Genomic DNA, 18,294 nt, shown 5'->3' on the forward strand with positions numbered 1-18,294 from the left:
GGTGGAACTGGGAGGCATTAGGATTCCAAAATCTGGAGCAGGGATAGGGTTGGGATTCCTGGCCTCTATTCACTTGGTTACTCATTCAGCAATGCTCTACTGAGTGGAAGAGTGAAGTCACTGTAGAATCCCACCATGAATGTCCAACATCAACTGGGAACCACATCACAGCTTCAGGAATGTGAATGCAAATTGATCCATGTTAGGAGAGAAAAATCAGCTCTTGAATCCCGAAACAACTGTATTAGGTTTTCGATAGAATCACAAAACACAATGTCCACTACTCTCTTCCTAGTGAGATGGATATTTTAATTGAGGGCACAGAGAATGTTTCAGTGGTGTGTTTTCTGTCCTGGAAGATGACTCTTGCACCATAACGCTCCACATGGTAGGCCTGTGCTTTTCTATGAACCCATCCCTGAGACGGCAATCTTGACAGAGACATAAGAAAATGTGTAGAGATTTCAGACTATAAAAGGTAGCTTTGGCTTACAGAAAAGGAGGCCTGGGGAGACCTGGGGGCGGGGCGGGGGGGGGTTCTTTGTTCCTTAGCAACCGGTTCTATCATTTCCACTGTTACTGATTTCATAGAGTGATAAGTTCTAGTCACAGTGATTCCATGTACCAGCCAAATCATCTTAGACAAACCGTTCAACAGAATGAGAGACCTGTTTTGTCTGCTAGATCTCCAGTGTCTAGAACACTCCTTGGGGCACATAGTAAATGCTCAATACACACTCATTGAATGAATACATGGATAAAGTTAACTACCTGGCTCTATTTCATAATCTACAAAATTTAGATAAAAGTATCTATGAATATTCAGCATCTATGAGTATTCAGCAGAATAAATGAAAGGAATCAAATGTGAAAGTGTTCTTAAAAGAGTGAGAAACTATACATTTAGCTGTTGATCGATATTCACAACATATAGGTACTTCTAGATGTATATAGCTTTGAGACTTTCTGTTTCTTACATTCTTCCCTGGATCTGATAAGGAAACATAAAGGCCTCTATCAAGAGTCAACTAGGAGATTAGTACATCATTACCACCGTTCAGTATTCTGCAACAGCTACAGCTGCATTTATGTGGTTCTTTCAATGACTGCAACCTGATGATGACGCTTGTCTATTTTTTTTTCTTTTTGACAATGAAATTCTAGATGGTGACAATGGCAATCTGGTTTAGAAATATGGGATCAATATTGTTTCTTTGTTGAAGGGGGGCTACATCTGTGTACTGAACTGTTGGCTCTCTCTCCATGATTCCCATCCTCCCCAAGATCTTCTGGGCTGCTTACGCTGTGGCTGAGATGCAGAGTGTTCCATGTGCCCCCACCCCCCCCCCCCCAAAGCATGGTCCTCACATCATGGCAATCTACACCAGAAGAAAATAACCAGGCATCTGGTCCCATTTAACACAGCCTAGAATATGGTATATGTGGGATTGAATAACATGCTCTGGTGGTCTTTAGGGAATGGCTAAGGGTAGAAACCCTTAAATCTGAGGTTCATTTAGCAAAGAGCAAAGAGGGTTTTGATGACCAAAGGGTAAATAGTAAGTGCTAAAGAGAAGTGTGGACAGTTTTCAAAATACTTTCTGTATTTTTTTTTTAAATCTTTATGATCACATTGGCAACATTAAAGCATGATGTAATCCTGGCTGGGACATATAAAAGTCCTTCCAAGAGTAACTACAGTATATAAACCTTGAAACAAAGGAAACTAACATGCTATTTATGAAGACCAATAAAAGAGTATAAAAATATGTGAAAGTCTCCTGAAGTCTGGTTCTGATGGGGCGTATTCTCAGCCTTTGTTCTGGCATCTGAAAAATTCACCCACAGTCCTCTGAAGCCATTTTTTTAGAGTGAATATACACTTTCTTAAAACATGTTGATTCCAACTCCACTTTGCATTTTTTCTTACCTGTTTTTGCTCTTCTCCTAAACCATCCCACATTGAAGCCACAATTTTAGAGACTTCACCAAAGGTAGCATTTGGATTTTGGCCCTTGATGGCAGCCTGAGTATCACGAAAGAACAGCGCATAGGCAGACACAGGCTTCTGGGGTTCATTGGGGTCCTTCTTCTTCTTCTTTTTGGGGGTTTTGGGCTTTTTCCCCATGTCAGAGGCAGGTCGCTTCTCTCCACCATTGATCTGAAATAAACATCAAAAATTAGAATTACAGAGGAGCTAAGAAAATTTGGCAATGGGACATCTTGTTCTCCTTTGAAGCTTACACAGATATACCCTCCCACACTCATCACACAAACACAGGCATTCCTGGGGGGGCCTTGGTTTTGTTGGTGTTGTTTTTCAGGCCAAACCAACTTCATATTTCCCATAGTTTTCATATTTATCCTTCTTTAAATCTAATTTACATAGCTTTAAAATAGTATTATCGGTTCTTTTTATAATATTATTATACCACTAAATATTATCCCTTACCTGTCAACTCTTCATTTTTCTCATTTGGGTTGCTGAATGACAAGTGGCATTATGATTGTGACAGCAGTGGATTCCCCCTATTGTATGAACAGCCTATCTTGTTTTTTTCTGGGGAGTTTATCCTTTTCTTCCTAAGTATGACTTTAAAACCATGGTGGGTGGGATGACTGGGTCGCTCAGTGGTTGAGTGTCTGCCTTTTGCTCAGGTTATGATCCCAGGGTTTTGGGATCCTGTATCAGGCTCCCCGCAGGGAACCTTCGTCTCCCTCTGCCTATGTCTCTGCCTTTCTCTGTGTGTCTCTCATGAATAAATAAATAAAATCTTAAAAAAAAAAAACCCAGTGGGCAACATGTTCCATAAGTTGAATGGCTTTTGATGTTGCATTTAAAGTCTATAGGATGCTACTAGGAAAAACTAGCAATGCTCATGGCTCAGTGACTGGCATAATTTAGGCAGATCAGTGCTGCCCAATGGAACCTTCTGCCATGAGGGTAAATTTCTATCATCTGCACTATTCAAAATGGTAGCCAGTTGCCACATGTAACTAATGAGCACTTGGAATGCGGCTAGGATAAATAAGGAGTAAAATGTAAAGTTTTATATCATTTTAATTGCTTGAAATTTAAATAGATGTAGCTAGTGGCCCTCATATTGGAAAGTGCATGTCTGGAAACTAGGTTCCAGATTCTAGACATTTCTAGAACAGCTTTATACTCAAGTTTAAAAATTGATTCTATTTTCACCATTGTCCTCAAGTATGAATATCTGGGTACTTTTCATTGTTATTCAGATGCAAATGGGAAAAAAAACATTCAGTGCCACTGAATGTTTTGAAGACATCTGCATTTGAATATGACCTTTGATATTAACTAATTATATGTGATGTCACTGCACCTGTATAGAATCAGAGATTTTGGCTTGGATTTCTCTCTAGTTCTAAAATTCTGTGAATCTACATGAGTAGCAAATAGTACTGACTCTGTTGGAAATCTTCTCCTCATGCAGCTCCCGACAAAAATGTGCAAATGTGCATGGGCCCAATCTCCTGATGACGCTGCCATTATCACATGAGGTACTATATCTTCACCTTCTGTTGTTGTTGCTTTTGTGCTCTCTGCAAACATATGTACAAACACTATGTATGTCATTCCAACAAACTGCTAGACAGGGTAGGGTAGTTTGTGTAAAATGACTGCCAGCAATGGAGAGCCAGCATGATATCCAGTGGGTATGCCATCAGAGGGTCTAGACTCATACCTTCTTTTGCTTTCTTTTAGCTGTGTAATCTTGGGGCAAATCATATCATTTCTCTGGGCCTCAATTTTCTCTACTGCAAACCAGTTGCAGTACCATTTTTGATTACTGAGAAGGTACATATTTATATTCATTTAAAACTTGAAAATGATATCACAGTGTTAATTATGACATGGTAGAAACTTAAAAATATCCACTGAATGAATGGAAAGAAATGACCTTAATATTAATTTGTGATGCCATATGGTCATAGTTTAAAAGATATGTTCCAAGTATCAAAGAGAGACAGAAAAAAAGCTACATGAATCCTTGGGCTTTGTTTTTAGTGAGAAAGAGTTAAAACATTATCATTTTGAAATTGTCTACTGAAGGAGATCACACATCTCCTTGGGAACAGGATGCTTTGAACCTGGCCAACTAAGGCAGATTAATATTAGAAGAGAACTTCCCTAGGAGGGATCTGAGAGGCGATCCTGTGAAATTGTTGGTCCACATATAATCTGGGAGAGGTCCAGCATGTTTGGACAGAGTTGAGAGTGGCAAACTAGTGCTGGCTCTAAATTAAGCATGTGGGCAAGACTGACCTAGAACAGTGGCTTTCAAATATGGCTGCCCGTTAGAATCACCTAGAAACTTCGAAATAATACCTGGATATCCAGACTTCACACTAATTAACCAGAATGCTTATGAATAGGAGACAGTAGCCTCAGACTCACCCTCAACTCTAGGGTTCTAACTGGTATTTAAATACTTGAAAAACAAACAAAAAAGTAAAATTTCTCTTTACACCTGTATGCTACAGCTCATCTCAGTGTGCCTTCCTCATCATTTAGCTCTTTAAAACATCCCCAAGGGATACTTCTCTAACATCAGTGGACTGTTTTATCTTCCCCTTACTTGATTTCTCTCTGTGAATGCCCTCTCTTCTAAGGGTTTCATGACATCACAGTCCCTGGGTTTTACTCCTACCTCGCTGGCCTGTTTCCAGAATCATTTTTTGGCTCATCCTCTTCACCCAGCCATTCAGTTGTAGCCTTCCTGATGTCTTTTGCTGTCTTCTCTTGTGAGTTTGTACTTAAGAAATCTCACAGAGACACAAGATTTCCATTATCTTTTGTGGGTGGCTGACGGTCAAACTCATGTTTCTCCTGAATTTTGAATGCATTGAAACAGCCACTATTGGACATCTCTATTTGCAAGTCTTATTAAAGTATCTTAAACTCAGTCCAGTTTGTGTTATTCACATGTATAGTTCTGTGTATTTCCTTGATAGCACAATTTTGTAATAAATTTGATACAAATTCTTGTGTCAAATTTGTAATTATATAATAATTTATATGTTAGATCCTCTCTCACCCAGCGTATAAGCACCGTTAGGGCAGGTCCATATGTGATTTTGCTCACTAGCACTTATCATGGTTCCTGATTTATAGTAAGTGATTAGCATTTGTTATAATAGTAATAAAAATTACAATATAAAATAATAATATAATTTCAAGAATGAATGAGTCAAAGCATAAATGGTTTCTGTTACAGGAAATTAAACCACCCTGATTTCCTTGAGAACTTTAGGACAATAATCAAATATGTGGTAAGACAGAAAACACAAGTTTTCTAAAATTTTTTAAAAGTATTTGACATGTTAACAGTAATGTCTCTGGGTTATAGACAGTGTCTTTATGGTTTTCTTCTCTGTATTTTTTATAAGATCCACGTTTTATAAGCATGACTGTTTCCATATTCATAATATCAAATATTTATTAAAAGAAAAGTAGAAAGGAGTCAACAAAGTCTACCAAGAATAATAGTAAAAGTAGAGGGAACATGATATTAGAGATCATATTGCATCACGGATTAGAAATATTTAAAAATAGGGAACAAAGTGTAGGAAAATGAACACTTTTCCATATGGATTATTACCTGGACTCCTTTCAAATTTCAATTAAAAAATTAGCAAGCTAACATATCAAAACCTCTTTGATTACAGATTCTATCAATCTTTTTGGAAAATAATCATATGTCACTCACAATAGTAAATATCCCATGATGCAATGTAAATGTACTTACTAAAAGATTTTCCCAAACTATTTAAATAATTTCCCTCCTCCACCATCCAAAATTGTTTTTGAATCACTGATCTTCATGCAGCTTTCCTTTTTAAATTGTTATCTGGATGATAGGATACAAGTTTTAGATCTGCCTAATGTGTGATGCTGTGCTGTAACGGAAAGGAGAGTTATGCTCTTGTATCTGACAACATGGCTCTACTGTCTCGGGATGACCCAAGGAAGCAGGATAACCTGTAAATGCCAGTAGGAAGTTCTGCCAAGGGTATCAAAACCACAAACTATCATGTCAAAGTAATGTATTAACAAGCCTATTGGAAACTCTAAACAATTCTCTGCAACTAGTCCATTCCATGTCTGGAAGCTTTCCCTCTTTCCTGGCTTGTCCTGTAGGGTTAGCCAGATGTAGTCTTGCTCAATCTCAGTGTTTTGTTTAGCAGAAGCAAGCATTTCATGAGTTCTTCTTCCCATTTTCAAACATGGGAGACATCATTTATGCATTATGGAGTGTAAGTCAGTGGCTACAACTGTTTATCTGATTGAGTAGCTGACAGGCACTACACTGGGAAGGTGGGGTGTGGTCTCCCCTCAAGGCCAGTCTACCAGCCAGCCTCATAGCATTGCATCTGCTTTGTCTTCAATCTGTCTCCAAGGAAGATCATATCGATATGCCTTCCTTTTAAATACTTTTGTTAACCTCAATTACCTGCTGCTTAAGAAAACTGGCACCTGAGAGGACCAAGCTAAAGGATACACACAAAATATTAATGTCTCAAGATTCACTGCCTTTCCCTCAGTATATTAAAGGAGACCACTAAAGCTATATTCTTGGGTCATAATATTATGAACATTTATAGAATTGCCCCCACGGAACTCAACTGAGATTTAAACTAGTTCACCACAGTTGACAGGAGAGGAAACAGCAAAAGCAAAAATTATGTATGAAAGATCTCCATTTAAAAAAAATAATAAAATGTGCTTTGAAGGGAATCATTTATTATATTGTTCAGTGTTCTTTGTATAAAGACTTACTGAGTATGTACATCATCTTTGCTTTTAGGATGCGATACAGTGGAATGAGAATTCCATGTTGTGGTTTGTTACCTCATGCATCTGAGTAGTTGGGCAGTGCTATGTGAAGTTTAAGGGTGTCCACCACTTGAACTTCCTGGTGTGTGGGGGGTCTTACTTTTCATTTTGCATTTTTCTTGTGTTTCTGAGGGTGAAGAAATGGGCAGTTATCTTGGATTCTGTGTAATCAAATGGGGATTTTTAAGGCCTGCTTTCTGGAGGTAGTTTCATCACATATTCGAAAAACACTATGCAAAGCCTCCTTGAAGAAAAAATATGTGGTTATAATTTGGATTCACTTACATGCCAGTAACAGACTGCATTTTGAAAAATACCTGGCTCTTTTGACCACTAACTATTTGGGATGAACACGATGATGAATAACTGTGGTAGAAACATAGCTAAATGGATTTGTAATAGGTCTCTAAACCTTAATTTTGAGGATTGTCTAGATCCTGAATTCCTACTTAGGTGGATGAAAGCTTATAATTCTACATCCTAATTTTCTAAGAGGCCCTGACTTCTAAAGTCCAGAGCAGCATTATCTCCTAGACGTTTCTGGAATGATGGGAATATTCTCTGTGCTGTCTAAAAGGGGTGCCACAACTGACAGAGTGTATTTTTTTATTTACTTAATTTTTAGTTAGTTAAATTTAAATGTACACAGTCACACATGATGAGTGTGTGAACAGTACAGCACTGTGTAGTGGGCATTGTTATTTTATTTTATTTTTTTAAAAAAGATTTTATTTATTTATTCATGAAAGACACACAGAGAGAGAGGCAGAGACACAGGCAGAGGGAGAAGCAGGCTCCCTGTGGGGTAGCCTGATGTGGGACTCGATCTCAGGATCCTAGGATCATGGCCTTGGCCACTGAGACACCCCTGAGCATTGTTTTAGAGTAAATATTTCTGGAGTCACTAGGGTTCTGAGACTGGAGAGTTAAAGTGAATCCCAACATCATAGTCTTTAGAATAGAGAAGAAACCATCTAACGCAAAAATGGAAACTCTCCATGATGACAAGAGCATTGAAAGTAAGGACCAGGTGCTGTTTATCTTGCTTTCCCCTCAGCCTCAGCGTGGGGTCCTGCACATGTGTGGGATCACCACACATGTCCACTCTGTTACCTACAGCAGTGAGCAAAGGCTCAGAGTGACAAGACAAAGACCTTTGAAACACCTACAAAAGTTGTATGAAAATCATAACAAATAATATCATGGCTGGGTTGAGGCCCTACGTGTAATTCTGATCAACTACAGGTTTATTTCACAACAATTAAAGCACTAGTGAATAAATAAATGCATACGAAAATGCATAGATTAATATTACTCTCACATAAGCTTTACACAGATGCGTGTGCTTCATGTCACTTACTTGTAGACACAGATTTATTTCTAAAATCCCTAGAGGTGTCCTTAGGCTTCTGATAATCCACTCCTGCCATGTCTTGTTGCTTAATTATAGTGATGTATTTAACTTATTTATCACAAGAAAACAACATTTTTCACTTAAAAAAAAAAGCGTGTGTTAACGGTGTTGCTTAGATAATACTTCTTAAGAATACAGAGTACAGGAGTTAAGACTCTCAAGGAAAGAGAATCATTGATATTGAAATGTCCCTGGAGAAGTTAGAAACGTCTATAAGCATATTTAAAATAAACTGCCGCGGTCCCAAAGCCTTTAATGGAGCTGGGAGAGCTGTTTAATGCACACTATCTTGCAGTAATCGCTGTAGTTTAAAATAGATTTTAATCAAGCACCATCTGCATAATAGGCTGAACAAACAACACAGAACTCCACTTATAACTCTTATCATATAAAGTAAATATTATAAAATCTTCGCCATAGAAACAGGGCATATCACAGCACTTTTTTGTGATGGTACTGTTGCTGTAAGTGAAAAATTTTGCTACTTAAATTCATTCTCTCTTTCCTTTCTAAACTATGCCATCTAAAATCCCCTTATGAGAATAAATTCATATAAGCATGGAAAGTAAGTCATCTAGTTACTGTGAAATCAGCAAGGCTGTACTACTTCTTTCATTTTGCAATCAGGTTTATTATTATCATTAATAATAACAGTACATTCAATGACTCAAATCATCAATTATAAAAAAAAGTTTATGAAATGCCTTACTTTTGAAATGATTCAGAAGCACGAATCTGTATCACAGTTTATAAAGCAAATTCATTTTTAAGGATCCCCGATCTGCAAAACATAGCTAAGTATTGTTTTAGGATGAGCTTAGCAAAGATAATTCAGTGGCCTTATGTAAGGATAAGAAATTCAGGCTACTGTCCAGAAAAATTACTTTCAGGTGAGGAAAAGAGTTGATTATAATTATATATACCTAATAGTTATATTCATCGATTTTGTTGAATTCACTTGGTCTTTTCCAAATTTGCCTGTCTGGGGCAGTATATTTATTTCTTATTCTTTTGTATCGAAAGAATCTAAAATATTCTTTCTGCCATACAAGAAAGCACAAGAATGCTGGCATAGGGTCCTGTGGAATAAAATGCCAGGTGCCTATGTTTAACCTCACTTTATTTTTATTCCATGAATTAGTGAAGTGTGTTCGATTACCTAGGGCATGAATCATCTAAGAACATATATACCTTGAAAATAATTTATCCTAGTATAATTTAATTACTTAAATGGATTTTTCAAATAACTGTTTAGAATCAGGTACTAACTGTCTGACTGAATTTTATTATTTTTCCCCAGAACTAGTTTGCTAAACTCAGCCTTAACCAATGGGATACTTTATTTTTGATAAATGAGGAATATATATTTTTTCATGTGCTAGGGTCTAAGGAATTCTTTAGAAGAATCATAGATCTTACATCATAAGAAGTGTTGAACAATTGCATTATAAATACAGCTCAATGTGGAAAATAATAGACTTTGCAGTGCCAATTTGCTGTCCTATTGCTAGATAATGTGACTTGACACTTGGTTCTAACATTGCTTGATTTCACTTAGTGTTTGCAGAAACCTGTCTGCTTATCATTTTTTCTTTATTCAGGAATCTTCTTGCCTTCAGAACGGTGGTAAATAAAAAGCACTTTTCGAAGAGCTTATTTAATTGTTGCTCTAGTGACTTATCCTATTTGCTTTGAGGAAAAAAAAATCTTTTTCTGTCCAGCGAGGCAAAGCACATGCATTGATGAACTTGCAGCTTAGTAAGAAACTCTTAAAAGCAAAAAGTAAGTGAAAGCAGGAACTCAAAGGAGTAAGCAGAGTACTGAAGGCAGCTTTCATCTTGAAGATAGTTGCTGAGCCTGGTAAAATTGAGTCAAATGCACAGTAGATAGAAGACAAAGCCCAGAGCTGACCAAAAGTGGGGTGCTTAACAGGAGGGTTGCTATCAAAGTCAGGACAGAGAAGAATTAGACTCCCAATGCCATTCTGGGATAAAACAACTTCCCCTGAATGCACCCTCTCAGAACCTGCAAAGAAAATACTGAATGGAGAATGGAAAATACCTTTTGTGGTAATTTACCAACAGAAACAGCATTTGTTAAGGATGGATACTCTAAATACATACTACTTTGGGTGACCTGAAAAAAGCCAGGAGTGGTTCTAGATCCTAATGGCCTGAGATGCTTGGAGAAGCAAACACAAATCATACTTAGAGGAATCTTCCCTTAGACCAGGTCTGATAGAATCTTCATAAAGTTTTAATGAGCACCAGCTCTTAAGCTAAAAGCCAAAAAGCCAAATGGAACATGGCATCAAAACCAAGAGCCAGCATCAACTACAGACAATAGAAACAGACCTCGAAAGACTTAATGTGTTGGAATTAGCAGGAACTGTCAAAAGAACAAAAGAATGAGATATATGGAGGAAGAAGAAGCAACTCAAAAGGCAGCCCAGACAGATGTGAGAAAAAAAAACAAATAAAATTAGAAATATAATAATTATAATGAAAACCTCAAGAGATCAGCTTTAATTTCAGATCACATCCAGCTGAAAAGAGAATTATGAAATGGGAAATTAACACCAATAAATTAAGCAGAATTGTAATACAAAGGGGCAGAAAAACAGAAAATATGAAGGTCTAGTGTATGTCTTATCAGAATTACAGAATTGCAAGGGAGGATGGGGGAAAGTCAATATTCCAAAAACATGAATGGCTGAAAATTTCCGGGAACTGATGTAGAACGGAAGTATTAGGTTCACAGTAAATTTAAAGACCCACGGTGAAGCTGCAGGGTTCAAAAGGCAAAAGAAGATCTTAAAACTAGTCAGAGAAAAGACAGATCACTTTCAAAGAAAAGACAATGAAGCAGTAGAATTCTCAAAAGCGATAATGAAAATCAAATTGTCATAGAGTAATAGAATGTCTTCGATAGGATAGAAGACAATCAGTATCAGTCTAAGATTCCACACAGAGTGAAAGTACTTTTTAAGGCAATCATGTTCCCAGTAAATGCTCATGAAAGAGAAATTTAAAGGCATATGGGATAATGATGTCAGATGAAAGAAAATACTAAATATGTAAAAAAAAAAAAAATCTAAAGAAAAAAAAGGCTGTAAAAATAACCAAAATCATGTTTCATGGAGATTATTAAATGACATGATTTAATTAAATTATGATTAAAACAACAGCAATAACTACTCCATGGTGTTGAAGGACGTTGGGAGTAAAATATTATAAGAAGAGTAAAGCTATCAATCAATGTTAGAATTTTACACATTTGTGCATCAGCGGTAGATACTAAATGAAGAGAAAGGACACAATTTCCAATCTTACCATGGAAAATTATGGAATGAGAAAAACAAGAATAATCTTAAGGAAGGTAAGAAGGAGAAAAAGAATCATAGAACATGTGGGGCAAAGAGAAAGCAACATATTTAAGTGGAGAAATAAACCCAAATATTTTAGTAATTATATGAATATAAATAGAGCCGGTTTCATTTAAAAGTAAGAACTGTCTAACTATATGCCATTTACAAGGAACCTATATAAAACTTAAGGATATTTCCAGCAGAAAGGTTGAAAGTAAAAGGATGGAAAAAGATATACTGTGATTCTCAGCCCATAATTTCCCGAAAGGGAAAACTGTGCTAAAAATACACTTCTAATGCCAGATACTTTAAGTGTCTTATAGTGTCTGTTGTATTACAAGTCCTGGATTATAGGCTTAGAACCACAAGCTACCCAAGTTTATATTTCTTTGATGTTTTACTGTATGTCTAGTTTATGACTTTAGGCTGTCAACACAGCTCCATAGCAATCAGAACCATGGGTAGTGTTTATAAGGTGATAATTTATTTTACTGATGTATTTACAATATTTCTCTCTGTCAAAAAAACTTATTTCTTTTAATTGTTCAATTAGATAAACTGGATTCAATATGTAATTGCTTACAAGAACTCAAAGTGTGAAGAGGGAAGATTTGTAAGCTTTTTTTTTTTCTGGTATGAGACTAAATATTCCTTTTTTAGTTCTCTTGTTAGAAATGATTTAAGTGATCTTTTTGACTTCATGCTCTTTCACGTTTAGCTCAAGCTGCAGCAGTACAACATTCCACATAAATCCTGCTCACATATAAAGGAAAAAAATTCCAGTTTAATCTTTTACTGTGATGAAGAATGCTGAGCATTTTCAAAAAACTCTGAGCAGGGTTTTTTTTTCCCCCATTTAATAAACATAAGTTGAAAAAATGGGTAGGAAGATTTTGGATTAGAGAGAAGGTGAAGAATATGTGTAGAGCAGGAGCAGGAAGGTAGATTTTCTTGAGATGGAAAATACACTTAAACTAAAGATGAACTTGAAAATATCTGTGGAGACAAAAAGCCATCTTAACGAGGACATTCTTGAGAAATCTAACCCTAAGCCTTTACATGTGACTACTTTAAAAATATAACACTACAGAATATAAGTTCTACTATACAGCACTTGTACCATCATTAATGATGAGCCATAAATTATTTTACGATGTGGATGTTGAACGATTGGAAGGATAAGCACCAGTAAAGTTTCACACCAGCCTGGAACCTCCTCATACAAATTTATCCCCCAGCAAAATTACACTATATGGATCTTATGGGAAAATGGGAAATAGCAGAATCTGCAAATGTTAATTCTACGAATTTCTGGTTTCTACTCAGTCTTCTACTCATGTAAGTTGAAGAGTGCAAAGTGTTATTGTAAGTAAGATAATCCTGCATAAAATTTGTTGTCAGAAGATGCTAATTTAGCATTAATTTCCTGAAATGTCAGCAATGAATACTGATAAAAATATAATCCAGATGCACAAATTGATATTTACTATAGGCAGACCATGAATTTTTTCCCCTTGTAATACAGTACTTATCATTTATGTTTAGGAAATTAACCTGAATTACCCAGGCATAACTCAATATCAGAATTGCCAGCCACCAACAAATTCTTGGTGTCCACATTTAGGTCCAGGTACTCATCAACTCTTAGGTTCCATTAGAATAATACCCATTTTGCCCTCTAATGGTCAGCTAAAGGTCAGATCATCACTAGCCCAATAAATTATTTATGTAATATCAATTAGTCTCCTGCCTTCTTTTTTTTTTTTTTTTTTTTTTTTTTAGTCTCCTGCCTTCTTACCTTATTTCATGAGAGACTGGTTCATTAACCAACAAGGAAAAGCTTGTTAAGGTGGAAAGGATGACATTTAGTTATGCAGTTGCTCTAAAAATGGGCTTAGGATTTGTTCTAATCAGAGGTGGTAAGATAGCAGACATAGAAATGACTGTCATGAAGGAACAGTTCATATTCACAGATACCTAGAAATGGAAGGCACAGCATACCACTCAGGATGGCTTAGGAGGAAGACAGAGAGAGAGGGGGCAAAGCATGACGGCATGGCCCAGAGCCTTTACTGGGGTTTTTGTGGGAAGGAATGCATGAGGTGGACCAGGTATGCTGAATAAGTTAAGGATCGGATATAGTTTGAACAATTTCAGTGGGCCTTGGGCTATGGAGGTGGTTCCTAGTTGTCCGGTACCTGGTCCTGCGGGGACTTAGAGGCAGTGGGCTCTGGACTGGTTGGTTTATTTATCAAAAGTGTGCTCACAGGGGAGTCATACTCTATCTCTTGGAATTAACTAGCCTTGGGAGGAGTAGTTTTTTTTCTTTTCTTTTCTTTTCTTTCTTTTTTCTTTTCTTTTCTTTCTTTTCTTTTCTTTTTTCTTTTCTTTTCTTTTTAAGGATCAAGGCCCCAAGCACCAGAGTGTTAATACTGAGAAGAATAAAATATAGTCAATGCAGACTTGTCTTTGTCATCAGGCTCAAGAAACCCGAGTCACTATTTATTTGTAACTTTGAAAAAATAGTGTAGCTACTGGAAAGTTAACCATATAGGTCAGATTCCCACTTGGGTGGCTTCCAGTGGCATGTTGGCAGATTAATTTCCCCAAAACAACATTCTTGCAAAAGTCAAAAGAAAACCAAGGGCTGCCACAAGGGACAAATCATTAGATTAAAGGAACAAAGGGAAGGAATAGGAAATACTGTAGCTGTGAGTGGTTTTTTGGTAAATGGGCACATGTGTTCTTTCTCACTGGGACAAATTTGGAAGACACTTGACTGACAATTAAGGCAATGGAAAGATTATTTTGGTGTTTTTGAGCAAAAATGTACTTGATTTTGGTGCATTTAAAAAAGCTAAAATATCTTAAAGAACTAAAGCCTTCAAAGAACTACAGTAGCTAATTTCCCAATCTAAGGATACTCAAGGCCCGTCTTCCTATGTAGATAACTTAATGTGCCACAGAGCCAGCCAGTCATGTTGGCAAGGAGTTAACAAAAAGTAAGCAAGGAAATATCCAGGCTTTTGCTTATGGAAGGGAGTCATAGAATATCCCTGGTCCTTACCTTCCGCATTATCCGTATGAAATGGTTGGGTCAGATAATCTCAAAGGTTTCATCTGACCATCTCTCTCTCTCTCTCTCTCTCTCTCTCACACACACACACACACACACACACACACAGAGACACACGCAGCCACCACTATATCCCTGAGATGTTTCATTTTTAAAATAAAATTATGAAGCTGAAATAGATTATTTTTGGAATGAGTGGTGAATTAAGCTTAATTTTGGATGTTGAGTCCTACAAGACTTATTCTCCATACTCACTATGCAGACCTTATATTTTGTGGATGACATCTACTTTCATGCTTAATACATCTATATTTAAATGATTTACTAGGGACTTGAAAATGTAACCGGAAAAGCAAGTGATTTAATCTATTCACTTTGTAACCTCATTAAAAAAAACTATGCCCCCCACCAATGTTTCTCAGTTGGATGATAGAAACGGCTCAAGGAATGTGCTAAAGAATACTCCTTTTGGGCAACAAGCATTTCCTATAGGTCCTGAAAATAATCCAGTCATACCTTCGTGGTATCATCACCTTCGTCTTCATGCACTGAACTAGATGGGGAAGGAGTTGCGGACTTGCTCCCGGGTGGAGATGGCGAGTTGTGAGGGACACTGTTTCCTCCCATATTCAAGCCAAGCTGAGCACTGAGCTGGGACTGGTTGATGGTGGTCAGCTGGCCATGCTGCATCATTCCTGGCTGCTGCCTGATGTCTGCAGGCTGACCCCTTGGTCTCATGGCTGCCATCTGGGGATGGGAGCCGTACTGAGTTCCTTCCGGATTCCGGATATCTTGCATCTACCAAAAACAAAGACAGGAATAGTTTTCACAAAAATATTTCTGGAAAAAAATTTTTTTTAATTCCTTAGACTTTTGAAAATTCTGTAGCGTGTCCTGGTAAACTTTACCTATATCCACCTCAACCCCAAACCTCTCCTTAAAATACCCGAATGGTATATTAATCACTCTAGAGGTACTGTTACTAAAAGAATAGAAATTGAGAATTCATTCGACATCACATTTCATTAGTCAAGACCTGACTAATTATATTTACAGTCTTTCTTTATGAATGGAATGCAAACATATATAGTATTAGATATTGATGGCATAGGTTTCAATTCCTTTTTTTAAGATTATTTATTTATTTATTCATGAGATACACACAGAGAGAGCGAGAGAGAGAGAGAGAGAGAGAGAGAGAGACAGAGACAGAGACACAGGCAGAGGAAGAAGCAGGCTCCATGCAGGGAGCCTGACATGGGACTCGATCCCAGGTCTCCAGGATCACACCCTGGGCCGAAGGTGGCGCTAAACCACTGAGCCACCCGGCGTGCCCGACGGTATAGGTTTCAAAACACTGATGCTTATTAGAGTGTCAAAATTATGTAATTGTTAGTCATTACAGCATTATGGCAATTCATGAAACCCAGTTTCTTTTATTCTGATCACTTAAGAAAGGTTTTGTGAATTAAATGTGCTATGATTCTTAGTTTAATTCCGTGTAGGCTAGTATTGGCTAAAATGATCTACTAACTTCCAGACTCAGAGCACTACCAGCTGGTATTAACCAATTGATTAATTGACTATTGAAATGATTTGACTGCACAGTCAAATTTGAAAGTAAAGCTGCAAAGTTGCAAGGTCACCATATTAATCCATTATGCTATCTGGGTCACTGCTTTTTAGCCTTAATGAGACTCATTCTTGTAATTCAAGCAATGAATTTTGTCTCTGCAAGGATTAGAATTAAAAGCATTGGAGGATGAAGCTCTTAACGTATCTAGAGGTCAAATGTGTTGTATAAGAGGAGTATAGTGGATTTCACTTAATGTTTCTCTGGCATTTGCAAACTTAAACTAATGAGTATTTCACGGTGCTCGTAGAAGTGGTTCAGTTCTTTCACTCTGAGGAGAGTTGGGGAGTTCATGCAGGTAGAGGCTTATAAAACAGGAGACAAAAGAAAAACATGGAAAAAATAAGGGCAGTGAAGAGGTGTACGGTTAGTCAAAAAAATTAATAGTGTTATCTTTCTCTATTTCAAAGAAAAAACATCCCACATGGTGTCAGAATGCCCCATAATTGCCTGTCTGCAAATGTTCCCACGACATAGAAATACTGTAAAGGTCAATCAAGTTACTTAGTCATAGGCTCTTTTTTTTTCTTTTGGTAATAAAATCATTTTCTACCATTGCTGCCTAGTCATTTTACCAACCTAGTTAGATCTGTCTGAAACTGGAGGTGGGACGGAAGAGATGTCTGCCTGTGTTTCCTGGGTTAGGTTTACTGTCTCTACCATGAGGTCTTTCCTATTAGTCAGCACCATCCTTTCGACCTTTCCGGCTCTTGCCCTTCACCCTCTGACTTCGTTCCATGCATCATCCTAGACTCTAACTCTTCTCCGTGAAGGCTTAGGCCAGCCTGTGGTTCTGTATCTGCTGCTTTCCGTGTGCAAATCAACACCTTTTCCCATAATTCAAACTGTATTCCTCCAATGCTCCAAAAGTAGTTCTGATGCTAATGTGTATTCATTGATACACATTAGAGCTGCGAGGGCATTTAGTGATCCCTTCTCAGTGTATAGAAGAGGAACCTTAGGGGCAAGCCACACTACAAGCCTGTTGCCTGTCTGTTGAATAAATACAGAAATGATTAAAAATAATAAGTGAATGAATAAAGCTCAGAGAGGTTAAATGACTTCCCTAAACCACAGAGTGGGAGTTAAAATCTGCATCTCTCAACTCCACACTTTGAAGCTTCCTACGTATTGGCAGCCAATTTGACATTTTACATGTCCCAGGGAGAGATTTATAGTTAAAGCTAATCAAAACCACCTTATCAAACGTTGTCTACCCAAACTGATTTTTATGTAGCCCATTCATGTGGTTTCCGCTCACATATACTAAAATAGTTTTTTTCCCTTCTCAGGTGTTCACGTAACTTCTATAATCTGATCATCCTTATGAAGTAGTACTAGATTTAGCAGCTCCCCATAAAATTGTGCCATTGACAGAGGATATCATAAAAATCAGGACCAACTTTTGAAAGTACGCAGAAGAGGCATTAAGTGAGTGACTTTTCAAGTCTAATTTCTAATATCCTGAAGTCATGTTAATTAGCACTCTGACTACTAAAACTTGTATTCTAACCTTTGTTTTATTGGTAGAAGAAGGTAGGCATCACCAAAGTGGGGTAAAGTATCTGTCTGGGTAAGGAGAATGAAATACTCAACAGGCTACCTCTTTCTCAACATACTCGTCATTAGTTCGAAAATATCATGACACCATGATATTTGGCCAAGCAGACAGCAGTTTTAACTCTGAATCAAAGAATGATTTTCCTGTGTGGAGGGTCACAAGCACAAATTGGAGAGCATAGTCATCTCTTCAGCACTCGGATGCACTTAAGACTGTCAGATATTAACATCCATTTCCAAATTAGGAGTATTTCCATTTTACCTTGCTTTCATAGATGTCAGTTCAGTATTAATCACTGCCTAATGTATAATATGGGGGAAATTAAACTGGATGAAGTCTGATTACTGAAAAATAAGATTAATTGGTTAGCTCATGAAGGTA

General features: G+C 37.2%; 1 protein-coding gene and 1 long non-coding RNA gene across 6 annotated transcripts in view; one reads left to right on the plus strand and one right to left on the minus strand.

Moving 5' to 3' along the window:
• The window catches only part of TOX (thymocyte selection associated high mobility group box), a 299,059-nt gene that overhangs the window by 31,976 nt on the left and 248,789 nt on the right, over positions 1–18,294 (minus strand). For all 5 annotated transcript variants that reach the window (XM_035708521.2, XM_025477802.3, XM_025477801.3 and 2 more), the window contains 2 exons: positions 15,236–15,517; positions 1,931–2,161 (listed from right to left, as the gene is read on the minus strand). In XM_035708521.2, coding sequence (XP_035564414.1) covers positions 1,931–2,161; positions 15,236–15,517 — 513 coding nt within the window. The remainder of the gene's footprint in view (positions 1–1,930; positions 2,162–15,235; positions 15,518–18,294) is intronic.
• LOC118352828 (uncharacterized) lies at positions 69–5,298 on the plus strand. Its single transcript, XR_004810620.1, has 3 exons — positions 69–388; positions 3,459–3,525; positions 5,244–5,298. It is a non-coding gene; the product is annotated as an uncharacterized LOC118352828 (long non-coding RNA).

The sequence above is a fragment of the Canis lupus genome, chromosome 29 (genome assembly GCF_003254725.2).
Source record: "Canis lupus dingo isolate Sandy chromosome 29, ASM325472v2, whole genome shotgun sequence".
Taxonomy (NCBI): domain Eukaryota; kingdom Metazoa; phylum Chordata; class Mammalia; order Carnivora; family Canidae; genus Canis; species Canis lupus.